Raw genomic sequence first — 19,696 nt, forward strand, 5'->3', positions numbered from 1 at the left:
CAATACTGATGCTAATGTATCAGTAGCGACAAATACTAGTGGAATTGGTATCGGTTGGAATTTACTTGCTGATACCTGCAAATACTTTTCTGGTGTTTTGGTCTCTCATGGAGTGCTGAGAAATGTTGTGTGATGCATTTGCGAAGTCTATCTTGGAAAATATGGAACATTCAAAGTTGCTTTTCATTTTGCACCAGTTTTGTGCGAAAAAACTAATTTTTGTGATAACATAACATGTAATTTCATATTCTGATGAAATTTTTAAAAATTTATAGCAAAAATCTTGGTAAATTGATGTACAGTATTACAGTGAAATACTTACACACAAATATTAATATATATTTTGAACAACTTTTAATTATTACAATTTTCAAGCATCGGTATCAGTTCAAAGTACTATCAGCACTAGTAATTATCTTGGTAGTTATGCAATATTCGAAGTTTCCATAGATTTTGTGCCATTATTATGTGAAAAACTCTTATTGTGTGATTACATAACCGATATTTTTTTCGTAATAAGACTTGAAGCTTTCCTGGCAACAAATGATGAAATGATTTTCTCAGGCTATCAACGAGGTGAGTTGTGGAAAAGATTCCAAGCTTTCGAGAGCTAACATCACTCTCATCTTCAGGATAGAAGTGCAGTTCTGAGAGTCAACCCGGTGTATATACGTTCGTGGAGGGGGGATCCTGTTGAAGATGGCAGACCAATCGGGTGGCATGTCTGCTGCGTGCTTCTCAACGCTTCCACAACTCACCTGGTCGATAGCCCGAGAGAATCATTTCATCAGATTTTTTTTTCACTTTGATGTAATTTTTTAATATTTTAAAACAAAACTTTGTTAAACTGATACTCATGCATTAATATCGATCAATATTTTGAACAACTTTTGTTACAATTTTCAAGAATCGGTAAAGGTGGGAATTGTGTACAGCAACCACAAACAAAAGAAACTATGACCAAAATTCTTTGTGCACCTTCCCCTTCATGTCATAAGGAAGCCTCCTCCACTCCACCCCTCCCGTCTATGCGGGAGAACGATGCACAGCAGTGAAGGGAGTGTCTGCACCAGTTCTTTTGCATGTGGTTCTACTATAGAAGTATCAGTATTGGTGTGGGTATTGGTTCAAAGTGGTTTCAGCTCTGCCCTAATAAATTTATGTCATTTTTTGCACCACTACCGAAATTTACTATGTCAGAAGGGAACATGGATTCAACCAAGTATGCAATATCCCCCATTGTTGACTATGGTGTGTCAGTGTCTGGTGCATTTGATGACATTCTTGGAAAAACGTGTTGGTTTTGCTGCAAAGAACTCATCAAAAAAATTCTGGAGATCACCTTCATCGTTGAAAGTCATGCCACAGTGTGTGTTAGACAAGTGATATTCTGAAGGAGTGACATCTCAGGAATAGGCTAGAAGTGGAAGGATCTTCCAATTCATTTCCTGGTGGCCAATTTGTTTACACTGTGAAGGTGTGTGCATAGACGTAACTTGTTGAGCACCCCCTCCCCCCAAATTCAGGTGTTAATCAAAAGAGATGTTTGTGCCGCCTATAAAATTTCAGAGGTAGAACAGTGGAGGATTAAGACCTTTCTCATAGAAGGAACGGATGTCTCTACGGTGTCCCTCCCAAACTAAGGAGCTATGTTTCTCCTCTCTTCAATTATCTCTAATTCTTGTCTAAAGTTATTTTATTTTCTTTTAAACATAGAATAACTTGTATTTTGGTCAAACATCAGATTCAAACTTCTCTTTAAGCTTATAAATCGCGTCTCTTAGACAAACCAAACTTTACCATTTGCCTAAAATTTCTATTGAGCTTGTTAATTTTCCTATAAATATCACTAGCCTGTAAATGAAAACTTTTTTTCTGTGGTATGAACCTCAATAGGTGAATTTTACTAAATGCGATATGCTGATTTAGAAAATTTATTCAGTTTTGTTGTATCACGTCAGCATATTTCATAATATGTTATTCCATTATTATATCAATTTATTGATAACAGCAACGTCAGCATATTTCACAATATGTTATTTCATTATTATATCAATTTATCGATAACAGTTTAGAAATAGTGTAGAAATTGAAAATACAAGATAAATAATATAAATTATAATAATATAGTAACATAAAAATAAAATATAGTTACATTTATTATGTACTATATGTGTGTAAATAGTTCAAATAAATTATCAGGCTTATATTACAGTAAGGTTGTTCGCTTTATATCCGACCATTTTTGAGAGGTACTCACCTTAAGAGATACCGTGCCGCCACCACCGATCATGTTCTATTGGACCCCCAGCATTGTGGACTATCGCCCGGCATCGCAGTTTCCATTGCAGCAAGCTCCGGTGCATGACAGGCATGGGAATTCTGTCCCACTCCTCCCTGCAAGCTTTCCATAGACCATCCAGGGTGCTCGGGTGGCGATGTTGAAGACGTCGTTTCAACAGTCCAAATGCGCAAAAATCCATTGGACTGGCATCTGGGCTTTTCACAGGAATGTCTTCAAACGGAATGACATGAATTCCTAATTCCTCTGCCATTTCCTGATAAAAACGTAGTGATGTTCTGGCGGTATGACTCGAAGCCTTGTCCATATGGATCTGGTGCGCGTCCATTCCATACAATTGTGGGATGTCTCTCCGATAGATAGGTGGCAGAATGGAGTCTTGGAAGTATCTGGCATTCACCTTCATGTTTTTGTCCACCTTGCGTATCATCAACTTACCCTCATATCCAAAATCCCGTCACAACCATAAAGCCACGAGGGAAACTTTCCCTGCACTGACGAACAAAGTTGCTGTGCCCCTTGCCGTCAATGCCATGGTATGTGATTGCCCGAATGTGACCACCAGCAGTGAGATGGACATATGATTCATCCATTGTGACAACTTTCTTCCATTTGGAACCCGCCAGGTACTTTTCATACAGTTTCCTGCAGTTCGTCTTATGTTTGGCAATGTGACACGGTAGAAGGTGGTGTACACGGGCCTTCCGCACACACTTCAACCTGAGGTGCTTGCGAATTGTTTTGTTCACAGTTGATGGTGCGAGGTGAATTCTGTGGGCCATTTCACGTTGAGTCGGGGGATTTTCTTGGCATGCCAATCGACGGATCCCCCTTAGCACTACGGGTGACACTTTGCTTGCAGCCCTTCTCCTGGTGGTTTTTGTGGGTGAATGTTTCGCAAGGAGAGCCTGTTTTGTGTAACAGGCCACAATAGCTTTCGCAGTAGTCACCCCGAGTGTTAACCCATTCTCCCGACACTGTTTCACAATGCGTACGTATGAAAACTTAGCATGGAAAAGGGCCATTACGTAACCCTCCCAATACCGGTTGATTTTCGGCGCCATTTGATAACATTCACTACCAACACTCACGCACCTACAAGGTCAGACACAACACTGCTCCCACCAGCAGACCCATAGTTCCAGCATGATACGCCAGGTGGCAGCACCGAATCGAAAATGGTCGGATATAAAGCGAACAACCTCTGTACAACCGAGCAATTTGAACTTGTCAACATATTTCTCAAAACGTATTTGTTCAGTGGGCCCTTCACCTTATGAAGAAATTTTCTCAACTTCTTTGAATGCTTCCCATGCATCATCTTCAATTTTGTTCATTGGCTAGGTGAAATCGTCATCAATCATCAGCTTACGAATTTGCGGTCTATGAAATACATCTTCTCTGACTTTAGTATTGTCAACATGGGCCGCTTTTGTCTAGTGCATTTACAAACTGTTTCATAATTCCAAGTTTTGTGTGTAATGGGGGAAGGAGAATTTTCTTTTGTAGAATTTCTGGATCCTAGTTTCAATTCCTCTCTTTCAGCCCAATACAGTATTCCAATGTTTGTCTCTGGTCCTACCCTCCCACTCACACACACAGGGAAATTTTGTGTATCCTCCCTGTTGTCCTAGTAATAAGCCAATGACTTTAAGGTCACCGCATATTTGCCACTGATGCTCACGGGACTTTATTTTGTCCAGAACTAACTTCAATGTCTCATATGACTCAGCTAGGTATGTAGAATGTGCAAGTGGAATGGATGCTAATTTATTACCATTGTGTAGCAAAACAGCTTTAAGGCTTCGTTTGCAGAAATCAATAAATAGATGACAGGAACTGGGATCTTATGCTTCCTCTCCTAACTGTTGCACAAGATTAGGGACATCAGTATTCTTCTGTTTCGGAATACATTTCATCACTGTTTGAATATGAGGAACTGCTTTCAAATTCATTTGTCACTTACATTTTCTCGTGGTGTAGGCACTGGCAGGTCAGGTCCATGGACAATAGGTGGCCTATCTGATGGCAGATCAGAGAATACATGTATAATTCCTTTCTATTTTGTTGTAACCAGTAACTTGGGACAAACAAAATAACAGTTATCATCATGATTTTTTTCTGTTTGTACCACACCCGGTATTGCAAAAGGCATTGCCTTCCGTTTTCCTTCATACCAATAACGTAGTCACTCCCCTCGACACAAGTATTACATGCACTATGTTGACCAAAAAAGTTATCCTGATCACCTACCTTCACTCTGAAATACAAGAAGTACAGTTTATTCACGAGAGAATCTATTTTCCGTACCTTCCCATTGATCACATAACACCACAAATGTTTCAACAGTGCCATTGTGAATCATATCTGATGTATTTCTCATTTCATTTTTATTTCATTCATGATCTTTGTTCATATTCAGCGTAATGTGGAGACATGCGGTAGTATTACTACGCTGCACTTATAACGTAGCTATAGAAAAGGAAAAACTTGTATTGTGCAACAACTGAACGTGATACACAAAAACTGTTGTTATTTTCAGATTTAGGTCATTCATATCTATTTGAATCGCCTATTTTCATTGTTACCGCAGAACCATTGCAGGCTAGTGTAATTAATGTATTTTAGTGTTGAATTAAAAAATAAAGTCACGTCACTCCGGAAGTTATCCAAGCTGCTCGAGAAGAACGAGAATTTACGTTGGATTTGTGTCGCGATAGTGAGGGGGAAATAAGAAAATAAAGGGAAGAGGAAAGTGTTCCTGGAAGAGTGACCTTTACGTAGATTAGGAAACACAGTTGAGCAAGAAAAGCCGAACCTGCAAGTTGTACAGTCATGGACACTTCTGCGTTGTAGCGATTCCATTGAAAGTAAATTAGGCCATTACAACCCAGATGTGTCCGTGATTGTACATAGTGATACATACAGGTTTTTAGTCTTTTAACGTTCTTAACATGGGAATAGGGTAATTGTGCAAGTTTTTAGAGAACGACGAGTTTTTTAAACACGTCTAGAGGACGGATATATCATCTTAAATGTATCCACACCAACCCTTGTCCACAATTCTTTTATTACATTTTGACATGGTACCATGGTAGTGGCCGCGGTGGCTCAGTCGGTAACGCGTCTGACTACCATTCTAAAGGTCCCGGGTTCGATCCCCAGCTGGTTCAAATCCGGGAACCGGGAACGTTGGATGCGGCCCCAGTGCCCACCCAACGTCGAATAACATGGGTACCTGGGGGAAACCCTGGGGGGTAAAGGCAGTCAGGGGCATGATGCTGACCACATCACCCCCACTCACGACCGGATCAAGAAAGTGTGGGGTGTTACCCCCACACCCCCTATACGCCTTCATGGGGTGGTGCTATGCACAGGAGAGCACTTTACCTTTTTACCATGTTAAGTACCTAGTTTTTTATACGAACCTGAAGAAGGGGATACTTAGTCCCCGAAATGTAGTGCTAAAGAAAGGAAAATAGGAACAACATACTCACATACGTAAGTACAGTTTTTAACGTATTTTTTTATATTCTGGAATTAAAAGCTATATGTTAATACACACATTACTTAAGCAAAGTATTTTTTTTATGATTTTGGAAAAATAGTTGTGGATGCTGTTTTTATGAGATAGAAAACTTTTCAATTCACTGATTCTCGTGGTCCTTGGTGAGTGTGTGCACCACCTGAATTTCTGGACCTATCCCATACATGCAGGCATCACACAACTGTACCCTAATTGCAATCCATCTCATGGCTAATTTGTGTGATTTCATGAGGACCCATGTGTATCACATTGTTCAAATGATCATCATCAAAGTATGATGGATGACCTGGGTGTGAAGTCACTGATGTCAAAATTTCCACTTTGGAAATGTTTGCAGGCCGTCCTCTGAGTAACTGCACGCATCCTCCCCATCAAGGCTGCTCACAGGATTTTTTCTCAGGGGGTGCAGCATTTCTTAAAGTGGGGTAAACGTGAAGTGATGCTTTCCCCCAGTTTAGATTGATTGATTGATTTGTTGTTTTAAGTCCACTTTATGCACAGTAAGGCTAATCGGGACTGGACCTATAGTTTAAAGTGGGATCCGAACCACTTGAGCCTCCACCGGGTATCGAACCCGGGACACCTTGATTACAAGGCAACAACGCTACCACTGCGCCATTGGGGAGGCCCTCCCCCAGTTTAGAGAATTCTCATAAATCATGCCCAGCACTAGGATAATTTACGTAGGTACTTAATCTGCTTTCTTTCGCGGCACCCCTTGTCCCCAAGGTACTCATGTTTTCACACTACACTACTTTCATCATTTAAATTACACAAATTCTTTTCAGATATCTTGGGAGGAAGGGGGAGCTCTGCAAGCACCCTTGCTCCCCATATGTGTCAAGAAGCCTCTGCAGATGAGGATTCCTTGTTAAATTCATACAGGAGTTTCTTCTTTTTAAGTCCATTTTATGCACAGAAAGACTAACAGACAAGATTTACAGTTTAAAGTTGGATCCGAACCGCTATGTGCCTCCACCAGGTATTGAACTCAGGACCCCTAAACTCATACAGGAGATGCTGTCAGAAATGCTCCTTCCTGAATATTTGACACTCCATACTTAAGAATCAGAAAATAAAAAATATAAAAAAAGAAAGTTAAAAATTGTACTTACGTATGTGAGTATAGTGCTCTTATAAATAAATAAATAAAATGCTATAGAAAATAAAAAATCGCACAGATCAATATGATTTAGATACACAATATTACTGGCAACATTTTGATACACAGCTTCCCATCTGCACCACCACTACTGACCTGCAAAAAATCGTGAAATAACACAGTGTGGACTTACACAACAACCCAATATATTTATACAATACAAGCACACAATTGTTGACATCCATCCTGAATAAGCATGGTTGGATGTGGAGGGAGGATGGAGTGACTCTTTCTACATTCGTCGCGTTTCACACCTCCCTTGAGCAACATGAAGAAAGAAGAAAAAAGGGGAAGTTCTTAGAGCTCCAGTCAGGCAGGATGGTGGTTGAGCCTTGTGCTGTAGGACTGGACAAGAAGGGCTTCTTATAACCTTTATGTTACATAGTCGACGTGCTAGCTACATTAACGACCAGCTGGCTTTGAAGTCCATGAAGCGTGCCCACCAGCTCCAACAATCACATTCAACGCAAAGTGTTGCCACACATCTACTCTACGCCACCTTGTCCCTCTCCTGCACCAGCTAGCACCTTCCCACGGTCTCCACATTGAAGTTCCAAAGTACAGCAACAGCGTATCCACAGTCATGTGACTGAGACTCCACGTGGAGTACATGAGCAGAATGACAGCTGCGCCCATTGGCTGAAGGTTGAGTCGTCTGCTATTTATCCCCACCCATGTTTATGGCGGCGGGTTTCTTTAGTCTTCGACGTTAACGAAGTAAACGCGTGGACTATAACTGATATAGTCTTACATATGCTAAACTTCTTTTTAAAATCAGAAATACAACCTATTTTATTTTAATGAATTTTTCTTTGTTTCATTTTTCAATTTGAAGATGTGAATATCACAAACCAGAGCATAAGAGGGCCTCCCAGATGGCACTTTGGTAGCATGGTCGCCTTGTAATCAAGGGGTCCCAGGTTCAATACCCAGGAGGCACATAGTGGTTCGGATCCCACTTTAAACTGTAGGTCAAGTACCGATTAGCCATATTGTGCATAAAGTGGAAGGTGGCAACCAACAAACCCTACCTCTCTTGATTAATCGAATCTGCAGGTTAACCAACATTATCGCAAATGCCAAAACACTGAACCAGCTTGCTTCCAGAAAGCTTACACTGTCAAATTGTTACACAATTTTTTCACAATCAGTCATCCTTGAGTAAATACAAGGTCTGTTCAAAATGAGACCAAACTATTTTCTTAAAGTTTGTACATAAATTCATCGAAGAGAACTGACAGTGGTGGTGCCTAGCAGTGTCCTTAGACATTTATTTGGGTCCAGTTCTGAAGCTGTTGCTAACCGCAGTAACACAGTGGATCGCATTGAGTGCAGGTGTGATTTTTAGTTACCCTACCATGAAGGAACTGGAAGAGTAGCACGTATGTGTGAAATTCTGTGTGAAATTGCAGAAAACTTAGGCAAGCAACATGTTAAATGGAGCCTACGGAGAGGAACGTTTCATCCAAACGAATTGTTACGAATGGTACAGACGTTTCAGATCGGGTCAGACATTCACTGAGGACGACACAAAATCTGGATGCCCATCCAGCTCCCAGCTCTACCAACATCGATTACGTTAAAAGGGTGTGGGAAGTCATATGTGCAAACCATTGTCTCATTGTACGTGAAGTTATGCAACATCAGGCAACGATTACATGCTAAAGTGTCGCAGAACAAGTCCTGGATGGTTCACCACAATAATGCACGTGCTCTTTACTCACTTCTTTTTTGGGAATTTTGGCAAAGCACCAGACACCTGTTGTCTCACAGCCTACTCTTCTGACTTGATACCAGCAGACGTCTTCATCTTCCTCAAGTTGACATCAACCATGAAAGGTCACAGATTCCAGACAATAGAAGAGATCAAGGAGAATTCGCTGCAGGACCTACTGGCTACTCCAAAACATTCCAACAAATTGCATTTCCTGCATGAATTCCATGACTGAAAGAAACGCTGGGAGGTGTGTGCACAGCGGAAGGGAGTACTTTGAAGAGGTAAAAAAGGTAAAGTGCTCCCCTGTGCATAGCACCACGCCATGAAGGCGTATAGGGGGTGTGGGGGTAACGCCCCACACTTTCTTGATCCGGTCGTGAGTGGAGGTGATGTGATCAGCATCACGCCCCTGACTGCCTTTACCCCCCAGGGTTTCCCCCAGGTACCCATGTTATTCGATGCTGGGTGGGCGCCGGGGCCGCTTCCATCGTTAGAAAAGTTCCCGGATTTGAACCGGCCGGGGATCGAACCCGGGACCTTTAGCATGGTAGTCAGACGCGTTACAGGTCGAAATAACTGGTGAATATTACCATTCTCTCAATTTTGTAAAATTTCAGTTTCTTCTGAAACAGCCCTTGTACCTTACGTAATTTTTATCTCAAATGAAACAACAACCGATTGATTACCTGATGATATTTGGGATTAATAATTAAAACTTGATGAGATCATCATTAAAGTAATAATTATTACTATTACGTATAATGATAATAATAATTTTAAAAATATTACTGGTTTCACAATTAATTGATTGATTAATTTGGTTTATTTTACTTCAAATTTCTGCCACATGAAGATGAGGATGAGTGATGATATGACGAAACTGATGCAGGGACACTCACAAAGAACACCCATCCCCAAGCTGGGATTCAAACCCAGAACCCTAGACATCATAGCAAGCTGTGTTAACCACTCTGCCATGGAGGTTGACTGTTCCACAGTTATGTTCCAACAATGCAATGTTAGTGGCAAGATTGATTGTACAACTGATTTTTGTTAAATTTATCTCATTAATTAACTGAAACATTAATCAAACTAAAAATACGTATATTGAAGCTGTGGTAGCTCAGTCGTTAGGGCTGACTAACATATGAGAGACCCAGGTTCGATCCCTGGCTGGGGGGAACCAGGATTTTTTCCACCTGTTCAAATGACTCCGGCACACACACACCATCGTATAAAGTGGGTACCTGGAGGAAACTCTGGGGGATAAAGGCAGCCAGGGATGTGGTGCTGATCACATCACCCCCACCTTCAGCCATGATTAACAAAGTGGGGGAGCCCTAACTCCACACCACCTATATGCCTTCATGGCATGGTGCAAAGCACAGGGGAGCACTTTACTTTTTTAAAAAAAAAAATGACGAAAGTAGTGTGTGTTTTGGAAATGTTACAATGAAAATTATATGAGAAATAAAAGTTATAAGGTCATTTTGTCTCTTCCAAATTTCAAGATCAAAGTAAAAAAAAAAAAAAAAATCTCACTTGTGACAATTAGAATACAACTAAAAATCAAGACTTGCGGGTGTGATCATCTGATTCATAATGACATCCCACAAGTGTACCATTTTCAATTATTACATTGCAGAAAAATACCTTTATAAATTGGGAGAACATTCTTCTTAGCTTCTCTTCTGCTTCTCTGCATTTTTCTCTGAAGGCAAAGAATTGTTCCACCTGTCTCCTACATCTCTCGCACACCATGTAGGGTAAGTTATCATCCAAAAAAAACTGAAATTAGAAATACATACATTTTTTTAAAAAATACGTCATAAGGGGGAAAAAATGAATCAGTATTGTCCCAAAGAATGGCACTGTCTACAAATATCACATTCATAATCACTTTCCTAATACTATATTTAATCTTACTTTGTAATATGTCTCTTTTCCTTTAAATCTGATCCATTTGTTTTAGCAGTAGCTAATATTTTGACATTTTCGAGAAGTGTTTCAAAACCAATATCAGATGAAGAGAGTGCAAGTTCACACACAAAAATAATAAAATCCAAGAAGCATATTAACTTGCTTTTAACAACTTTAAATTAGAAGAAAATCATTACAATGCAAGCAATATGTACATACCATCACAAAAATATATATCATCAAAAAAACATATTGCAGAATTTCACTGTAGAATGTCCCAAAGTTTGAAGTGGCACTCTATTTTTTTCTCGATTATGTGAATTGTACAAGTTGTACAGGTGAAAGGTGAAGAGACTTAAGATTAAACTAACTTGACTATTTGATTAAATTGGTGTTTTAAGTCCACTTTATGCACAGTAAGGCTAATCGGGACTGGGCCTACAGTTTAAAGTGGTATCTGAACCACTGTGTGCTTCCACCGAGAATAGAACCTGGAATACCTTGGTTACAAGGCTACATCTCTACCACTGCACCATCGGGGAGGCCCTGGGAAGAGACTTCACTGGAAATAAGTATGTACACTTAACATGAGACTGGAGCACCAACATCGGTCAAATGAGAAATGCTTTGCATTATTGAGGAAAGGGGCATGGTTCTGGCAGAGATCGAGTGTGCACTTACATTCACACATCAGCTGCAACATCAGCATTTTGTCATAGGAGAAATAGTGGAAAATAACTTCCTCAAAAATCATTTTCAATGTATGAAATTGTCCTAAACAGGTGTAGTTCACGTGTTCTACAATTTAAATTATTACAGGGTGTCCCCATAAGTCTTGACCCACAGACATTTTAAACATGATAGTGCCCCTCCAAGTTACAGTGCGATATTACCTTAGGGTTGTAGTACTTAGTAGTAGCAGTAGTAGGGTTGGAGGATGTAGATAAAATAACTGAAGTTGTAGAAACAGTAGGAGTGGTTGTAAAACTTGGTACAATTGTGTGTGGAATATTTGAGGGAATGGTAATGGACAAGGTAGATACATTTGGGTAAGAAAGGATAGGTAATTGGGGTAATACAGGAAAAGGGGAAGAAACAGGGAGGTGTGGACCTATCAAAGGTGGGGGTAGTTGTAAACTAAACATGTCATTCTGTGTCAAATATGAGAAATCCTCCTTAGGAGGTGGCATGATCACTAATATAGTGAAGAAATACACCAATAAAGTTTAATTTCCTTTGGATACAATAATTATAGGGTGGAGGTTGGGGTTGTTGGTTAGTAAAAATTATTCCTAATTTCAAGTTCAAAAAATATAGCCAAAATGTTCCAAAAAATTTAAATTCTTGTAAAGGGGCAGTTTGGCAACCATGCGATGCTGCCAGGAACTTTATGACGTTCTACTCTGTCACTTATTTGGAATTGCACGTAAGGTCCGGGTGTTGATTATGTTGATGGTAGAACACACAATAGTCTTTTGTTTTGAAGCTTTTGGTCCGAGGTTACGGACTGCCTCAAGGCTCTTATTGAACCTCACAGCCAATGCTTTTATCTTGGGGCACAAAGAAACAAATAATTTTTGGAGTAACAATAAATTCATGTAGAGCACTGTACCAGAAGCTGTCTTTTCAATATTGTATTTAAGATCTAACTACGTCACTACTCTACTTGAAACTACTACACACAGTTTCTCGCATATAGGCGATCGATCGCTTTGTATCTCAAAGATACAAACAGCCTACTAATCCAAGACACGAGGGGACAACAGAGGAAGACTGCGGTGATCTATATTCAGACAAAGAGGGATGCAGCTTCTGAGAAGCTTAGAACTGCACGCCTAATCATTTCTGAGAAGAAAAAAAAACAATTTTAGTTGCATGCATCTCACAGATACAGCACAACCAATAGAAAATCCTCACCTGTGGTGATATCATAGTCTGTATCTTTGAGCAAAGGTCAGTCATCAAGATTCCGTCATTCTTATCAACAATCTTATGTTTCTGTCCACCATCGGAGCAGCAAAGACGACACAAGGAAAAATACTCCTCTATATTACTTGGATTGACTACCTGAGGAACATTGCTTTCTTCGTGTGAAAATGATTCTTCCTCATCTACAGCCATTTCTAGAAAGGGGTCCCAATTTTGTCTTTCATTCACTGTGGAGCTATTTCCAGCATTCCGCTGAACCCAACCATCACACTCGACAAATGCCACTCTATCCATCTCTGCAGGTGTACTATTGGTCACATCCATGCAATGCTTTTCTAATTTGGGTCTCCTGATAACATGAAGAGATGGTTTGGCCATCCCTATTACTGGCCTGTCAGTTCTTGTTTCACGACCGCAAGTTGCATGTTCCAATGTTTCTGCTCGAACACCAAGAGGAACAGGTAGTACACCGGACCGCAACTCAAATCTTCCTTCGGATGAAGTATAGATGCACTGCTTGGAGAAATGCTTCTGACAGATGAACTTGCACCTTTTCTCTTCAATAGAAAGACTCCTTAAATCTTCACAGCCAGAATTCACAAACCACTTTTCCAACCTGAAATAAAAGATAAATATAATATCCAATTTACTTCAACTTCTTATTAATTATAGCAATCAAAACCCTCTAACACGTTAACTGCCACGGTGGTTTCACCAATTTTGCCTTCTGCACAAAGGGGTTATTGGACTTTATTTCGCAAATTTGAAAATTTCGCTTTTTCTCCTGGAGAAAATAGAACAGTTGAAAAACTTTTAATGTGCACTCGACTCCCACAACTTGTCGGTCATGCCTTGTTATACTTGCATCATTGTTATACTCATGACCAACAGCAAACAGGAACAAGCAAGTCAAGCCACATGTTTCGGTCATGATGACCAACATAGCATGATTGGTATGCGCCAGTTTCAGTCATTATGACCGACATAGCAGTTACGTGTTAAGTGGATTCAATGGATATATCTGTCCTCGACATTCCCTGGTTCCATACGAGCTATGGAGCTGCTTCATATTACATTAAGTTAGAATACGTACGAGAGTACTAAAATTATTTCCGCGAAATTTACTTCTAAATGTTCTATTAATTTTGGTGGCCTCTGCCACCATCCACTTGGGAAACTCGATGCTTTACTGTTGAGTTGACTTCTGGTTCCTGTTGTTTCCTCGCTTACCGCTAGGAGCGCTGGTGTAACCAGTTCGTCTGCTGCATGTGATAGGTATGAGTTGTGGAGCCAAACATGATGTGCCTGACCACTGTCGATATTCAGCTCGTGCGGAAAGTACATAATTGTGTGAGTCTCTTTGATCTTTGTGTCAATCATTGTGTGCGCTGTATGTCTAACTGAAACATTTTGGATCCTGTGTTTGTTAAACTTGAGGTGCTTTGCTAGTTCGGTAGTGGGTTGGAATTTTTTCACATCAGATAAGTCCTGTTGTATATGTTCGTTGATGGATCTGCCAATGTAATGCGAGTTGCACTCACATTGGGTGTCATATACTCCTGGGTTGCCAAGTGGTGAAAGTAAAGATATCTTAGGTTTGCTTAGGGGCACTGGCTATTTTGTTCATTGGTTTGTGTGCGAGTTTGATGTCATTTTAGTAGTAACATACAATTTCCAATATCAACCGCGTATTTTATTCCCATTACCATGAAAAGAAACATTAAGATTTCCACCATGAGATGTCACTCTTCAGAAGCTCTAGAGCCATAATCACATCGAGATGGAGACAGTGCTTCCACGTTGGCAGTCTGCTAGCTGTGTTTATCTTTCAGTTGAATAAGTTATAGTATATAACCTGTGGTCTGAGCCAAGGTGTGTGCCAATTCAGAAGTTGCACGAGCATTTGTCTTGACTGAGTGATTGAATTGGGTTCTATAGGTCGCATTTCTGTCAGTTTTGACTAATCGTGATGATGGGGATGAGTGATGATGATATGATGAGATTGACGAAGGGACACTCACAAAGAACACCCATGCACAGGCTGGGATTCAAACTGGGGACCTCTGACTTCATGCAATTTGAAGTCTTGCACTTACAACAATGGCTCAGAACAGCAAAAGGAGTCTTTTATCTTGTTTGAGTATAGAAGATGCACTTTGAAGAGTGATGAACAATTGTAATTTTTAAAATTATCCACTACGGAAGGTGAGATTTGAAAAGTACCCACTTAAAGGGTTAAGTAAAAACTGTGGCCCAACTAGGGATTGAATTTGGTTCTTTTGTAAGGTTGAGTCAATACCTAGGCCACATATTTATGGTGAATAAAAGAACAAGATTTCGATACAAAAATTAGGCACATTTTGGAATGAAAAGCCGTATATAAAATGGCATTTAAGTGTTAACATGGTGAATAAAATCCTAAATGTTAGGTAAACACTACATTTATTACACAAAATTAACATTTCCCTTCTCATTCACATTTATGTAGGTACCAGGAGCTCATTTTTTGTTTCCCGAATATTTACAGCAGAATTGCATAACTCACAGGAAAATTCAGACTTCAGAAACTGTAACGTCAGTAAATAAACTCAAAATTTGCTTTTTAAGAGTTAATCTGGCATTTTGCAGTTCATTTTGCATAATTTTGTGACAAGAAAATGTACCTCACACCTTTCATAAATACGATAAATGAGCATTACAGCATCTTATTTCATGCTTCATGATTCTGTCAAGAACGAAATATGGATGCTCTATCAATGATGATGCCAATATACCGGTAGAATCAGTTAGAATTTATTTACCGATACTTTCTAAGAATTTATATCTTTTGCAGGATCCACCAAAATGCTGCATGATATTTTCGTGGAGTCTAATTATCCTGAAAATTATGCAAAATTTGAATTCTTAATTTATTTTGCACCAGCATTGATGGGAAAAATGAACCACTATGTTCCTCCACCAGGTATCAAACCTTGGACCCCTCAGTTTCAAGTCAATGTTGCCACCACTGCGTCAATGAGGAGGCCCCAAACTGCAAATCATGAAAATAGCCTCAGTCACTCTAAATGAAGGTAAGAAGTTTATTTTTATTCTTGCATATAGGTATACATAAATATTTCCCAATATGGTCCTCTTTTATAAAAAATAAGCATAAAATTCTTGAAATCCTTTCCTTTCAGTTTTTTTTTTTTAATGATGGAGTGCACATTTTCATGTTTTAATTTTGCGGTATGTATTTTTAATCACTATATCACATCAGTTCAAAATAGCAAATAATGAACAAAAAAAGCTCCCTCTCCTCTTCCCACCAGCAAATTTTTCTCCATTCAAACGTCATGATATGGTGAGATAGCACAGGTTTTGAACTCTGCATACACCACTGACATAGAGGATATGGGTGTAGGGCACCACACATTATTGGCCACAGTGGAGATGATGTGATCAGCACCATCCTCCAGCCACCTTTACCCCCATCCTTCTGGACTGTCCCCAGATATGTACTGATTAGAGGCTGGGTGAGCTCCAGAGCTACTCTATGCAGGGATATTGTCAGAAAAATTTCCACCTGATATCGCCCACTCAGGGAATCAAAACTGGGTCTCTCATGTGGCAGTCAGATGTCCTACTAACTGGATCACTTTCTTTTCAGCAGGTTATAGTTAGGGTTGGGCTGATACCACTTTGAACAAATACCCATACCAATGCAGATACTCTTACACAGGAGAAGTAACATACAGGGTGCCCAGTCATCATGGCACCTGATAATTTGCACCTGATGCCTAAGTTTTCAAATTCAATTCTTAAAGAAATGTACATCTTTAAAAATGTAGAGTTTGCTTATGGTAATTTCTATTACTTTTTTTTATATACAAAACATAAATAAATCAATAAATGCTGTATGTGTACATTAATATTTTTGTATTTTCTGTATCACATATATCATTAAATAAGAATAATTAACATGCCATTATATTTTTTTTCACTGTTGATAGCCAAATTTTAAAATCTATAGCGATACAAGGTCCTCGTTTGGTCTAAGGTGCTGTGCTTTGGACTCCGACTGCGGGACGGGATAGTTTTGAGACCACATGGGTTCAGTCTCTGGGTTCTCGGTCTGTGTATAGGACCGGTGGGAACCCACCATCATGAGGAAATTGGGGAGCTACGAGTGAATACCGTAATCAAGTCTCAGAAATCTCTATAACGGCTGGGGACTCGACATGCTGACCCCATGTCACCTCCATTGCCAGTTGAAGAAATCTACACCTCTATGTAGAATTGTGGAAGGGAGACTGGCGGTAGGGAGATAGGCAAAGGCCCTTCCTGGGCTGTCAAACCACGGATTATTATTATTATTATTATAGCAATTTGGTCATATATTAGAATATATTACACAGTTATTCATGCTGCTACCTGTTGAGCCTTCCTTGAAATAATTCATTACTTTTAATCCAATCTTATATTAATTAATAAATTAAATGCTTTAAGATCACATTTTAAAACAGGTATTTTTTTATTTTAGTGGGATTTGTGGCTTTCTTAGTCCATATTTGGAGGAAAAAAACTTGCTCCTGAGAAAAATAGACTGGTGCCTGAATTATTCTTATTTGTCTACCCTTGGTCTTACCAATACTGATGCTTGAAACTTGTAACATATAAAATCGTTGAAAACATTGATTAATAATAATGGGTGAATATCCCACTCCAATTACATGAATCAACTTGCTTTAAAATATTCAAGAATTACATTTTAAAAAAAAATATGTAAACACAAAATCCATTTTTCAAACATACAAACCCATAAAAATTTGACAAATTAGCACATATTATTTCACAGAAAATATATCTTCTATAAAAGATGTTTCAGACAGGTTTCAAAATCAAAATGGTAGAAAAAAAACTTTTTTCTTCTTCAAGCTTTAAAATGAGTGCAATATGAGTTACTGCAGCCAGGAGTTACACACTCGCAGATGACCATACATCAAAGCGTGGATATATTTGGCAATTTTAGCACTTTTCAAACATTAATATAAAACGAACTACCTCTTCAATAAATAAATAAATCTGAATTTTTCATTTATGAAACATGTACTACCAACGCATCACAATGAAGAAAATTAAATATGCCATTTCAAAATGTAACAAATTTGACCTTGACTTACGTATTTTCATCCTCCACAGGAAATGGACAGAACGACATTCCAGGAGAATTTTCCTCAGAGTTTCCACATCCTTTGTAGGAGCAGGTCCTTCCATCCATCATGGAGTCCTAAAATTAAAAAGAATAATGTATGAAGTACAGACAAAATTTATTTTGCTTGAAAAATTTCAATATTTAATTCCACTGTTACTCAGAATTATAATCCAGTGAGATATCCCATAAATTTAAAAACTCATAGTTCAAAACATATACAGGAAAACCATCTTAACCCAATATTGTAATCATCTACATAAGTATGGATCTTATGACGCAAAAGTCGAAATGGTAAGTTAACCCCCTCGCCAAAATAAAACCAAACATTGGAGTCATTTATTTCAAACTTAAATCCTGTGAGTTAGGCAAAATCACTAAAAAAAATGATTAATTGTGATGTAAAATGTGAGAAGCAATAATGAGTTCCTATGCTCTGATAACTACATAAATGTACTATTTCAAATCTAAATGTTTATACTGTGTAATAATCATATAGGTTTTAAATTAAATTTAGGATCATATTCACCATTTTAGCACCAAAATGTCATTTTATATGCTGCTTTTGATCCAGAAATGTGCCCAGTTTTTGTAACAAAATCTTATAATCTTTTATTCAGCATAACTATGTTGCCCTAGTTAGAGGCAAACAATAAATGAAATCCCCAATCATCAGAACTGGATTTCCAGTAGGAATGACCTAGTTGATGTTGGACTGGCTGGCTACCCATCTACTAGTTTTCGCCTCACACGATACTTGTTACCGTACTTGTCGAAGACTTTTGTAGGGGCTTCTTTTCAATATCCATGTGGTTGTTTTAAGTTTTTTATGCAAAAGTAGTGCAAAAGTAGCAAGTAGCGAACAGAAGTAGTGTAGCCAGCTACGGTTTGGAAAATGTAGCTGTAGCAAAGCTACTTTTAAAATGTAACGGTCTGATCACTGGAAATAGCACATTGTAATGTTAATTTTTCATGTTTCTGAAAGGTGTGACGTGCATTTTCCTTCCCTGTTTATTCACGAAATGATGCAAAATGAACTGCAAAATGCGAAATAGACTTCTAAACACTAAATTTAGAGTTTATTTACCGATGCAACACTTTCTGAACTTTAAATTACCCTGCTAGTTATGCAATTCACGGAAAATTTAATAATTCTGCTGTAAACATTTGAGAAGCAAAAATAACAGGAATAAACTTAATACTTGGTACTACATAAATGTGCCATTAGAAGGGATATGTTTATTTTGTGTAATAAGTGCAGTTTCTAAATCAAACTTAGGATTAAAGTCACAATTTTAAAACCAAAATGTCATTTTATATACCACTATTGATCCGATTTTTCACCACTATAACACCGACATTTTATTATATTTACTGCTTTTGAACCCAAAATTGACTCTGGTTTTCTACCGAAATTTTGCTTCTTTTTACCAAAAATATGTGCATATGGGGGAGGGGGGTGGAGGGGGAAGCAAGTATCAGGGGTGAGTTTTTATGTTATACTTGCCAGGTATTGACATTTTTTATAAAAATCAAATTACTGCATATGTATTGTTCCCAATAACAATTCACTGAACCTAAAATAGCAGCAAGAAAGTGGTAAATTTCAATTGCCACCTATTGTTGTAGAGTTCTATAGTTCAAATAATTAAATTCCTTGCTTGTCCTTTCTTTTTCTCTTTGTACAAACACCTACTTTTACTGCACTACTACAAAATTGTTGACTTTTTCCAGAAAACCAGTAAATTTCCCCCACATTTCCATGACTTTTCCAGAAAAAATAAATTCCCTGACTATTCCACATTAACCAGACTGGTAGGAATGAGGAGATCCGACCAACAGTGGCGGTGGTAAAGCTTCAGGACAGAGATGGTTCAGACACATGAAGAGGCTGGATGCAGAAAGACTACCAGTAAGAGCTTTAAAAT

At 38.7% G+C, this 19,696-nt stretch overlaps 1 protein-coding gene across 1 annotated transcript in view; it reads right to left on the bottom strand.

Annotated features, from left to right (window-relative positions):
* Positions 1-19,696, bottom strand: part of LOC145996701 (uncharacterized) — a 54,135-nt gene that overhangs the window by 6,391 nt on the left and 28,048 nt on the right. Inside the window, exons 5-7 of the mRNA XM_083133218.1 lie at positions 17,740-17,846; positions 12,566-13,193; positions 10,382-10,516 (exon numbers count right to left, since the gene is read on the bottom strand). Coding sequence (XP_082989344.1) covers positions 10,382-10,516; positions 12,566-13,193; positions 17,740-17,846 — 870 coding nt within the window. The remainder of the gene's footprint in view (positions 1-10,381; positions 10,517-12,565; positions 13,194-17,739; positions 17,847-19,696) is intronic.

Source organism: Lepisma saccharinum, chromosome 13 (assembly GCF_977018435.1).
Source record: "Lepisma saccharinum chromosome 13, izLepSacc3.1, whole genome shotgun sequence".
NCBI classification, from domain to species: domain Eukaryota; kingdom Metazoa; phylum Arthropoda; class Insecta; order Zygentoma; family Lepismatidae; genus Lepisma; species Lepisma saccharinum.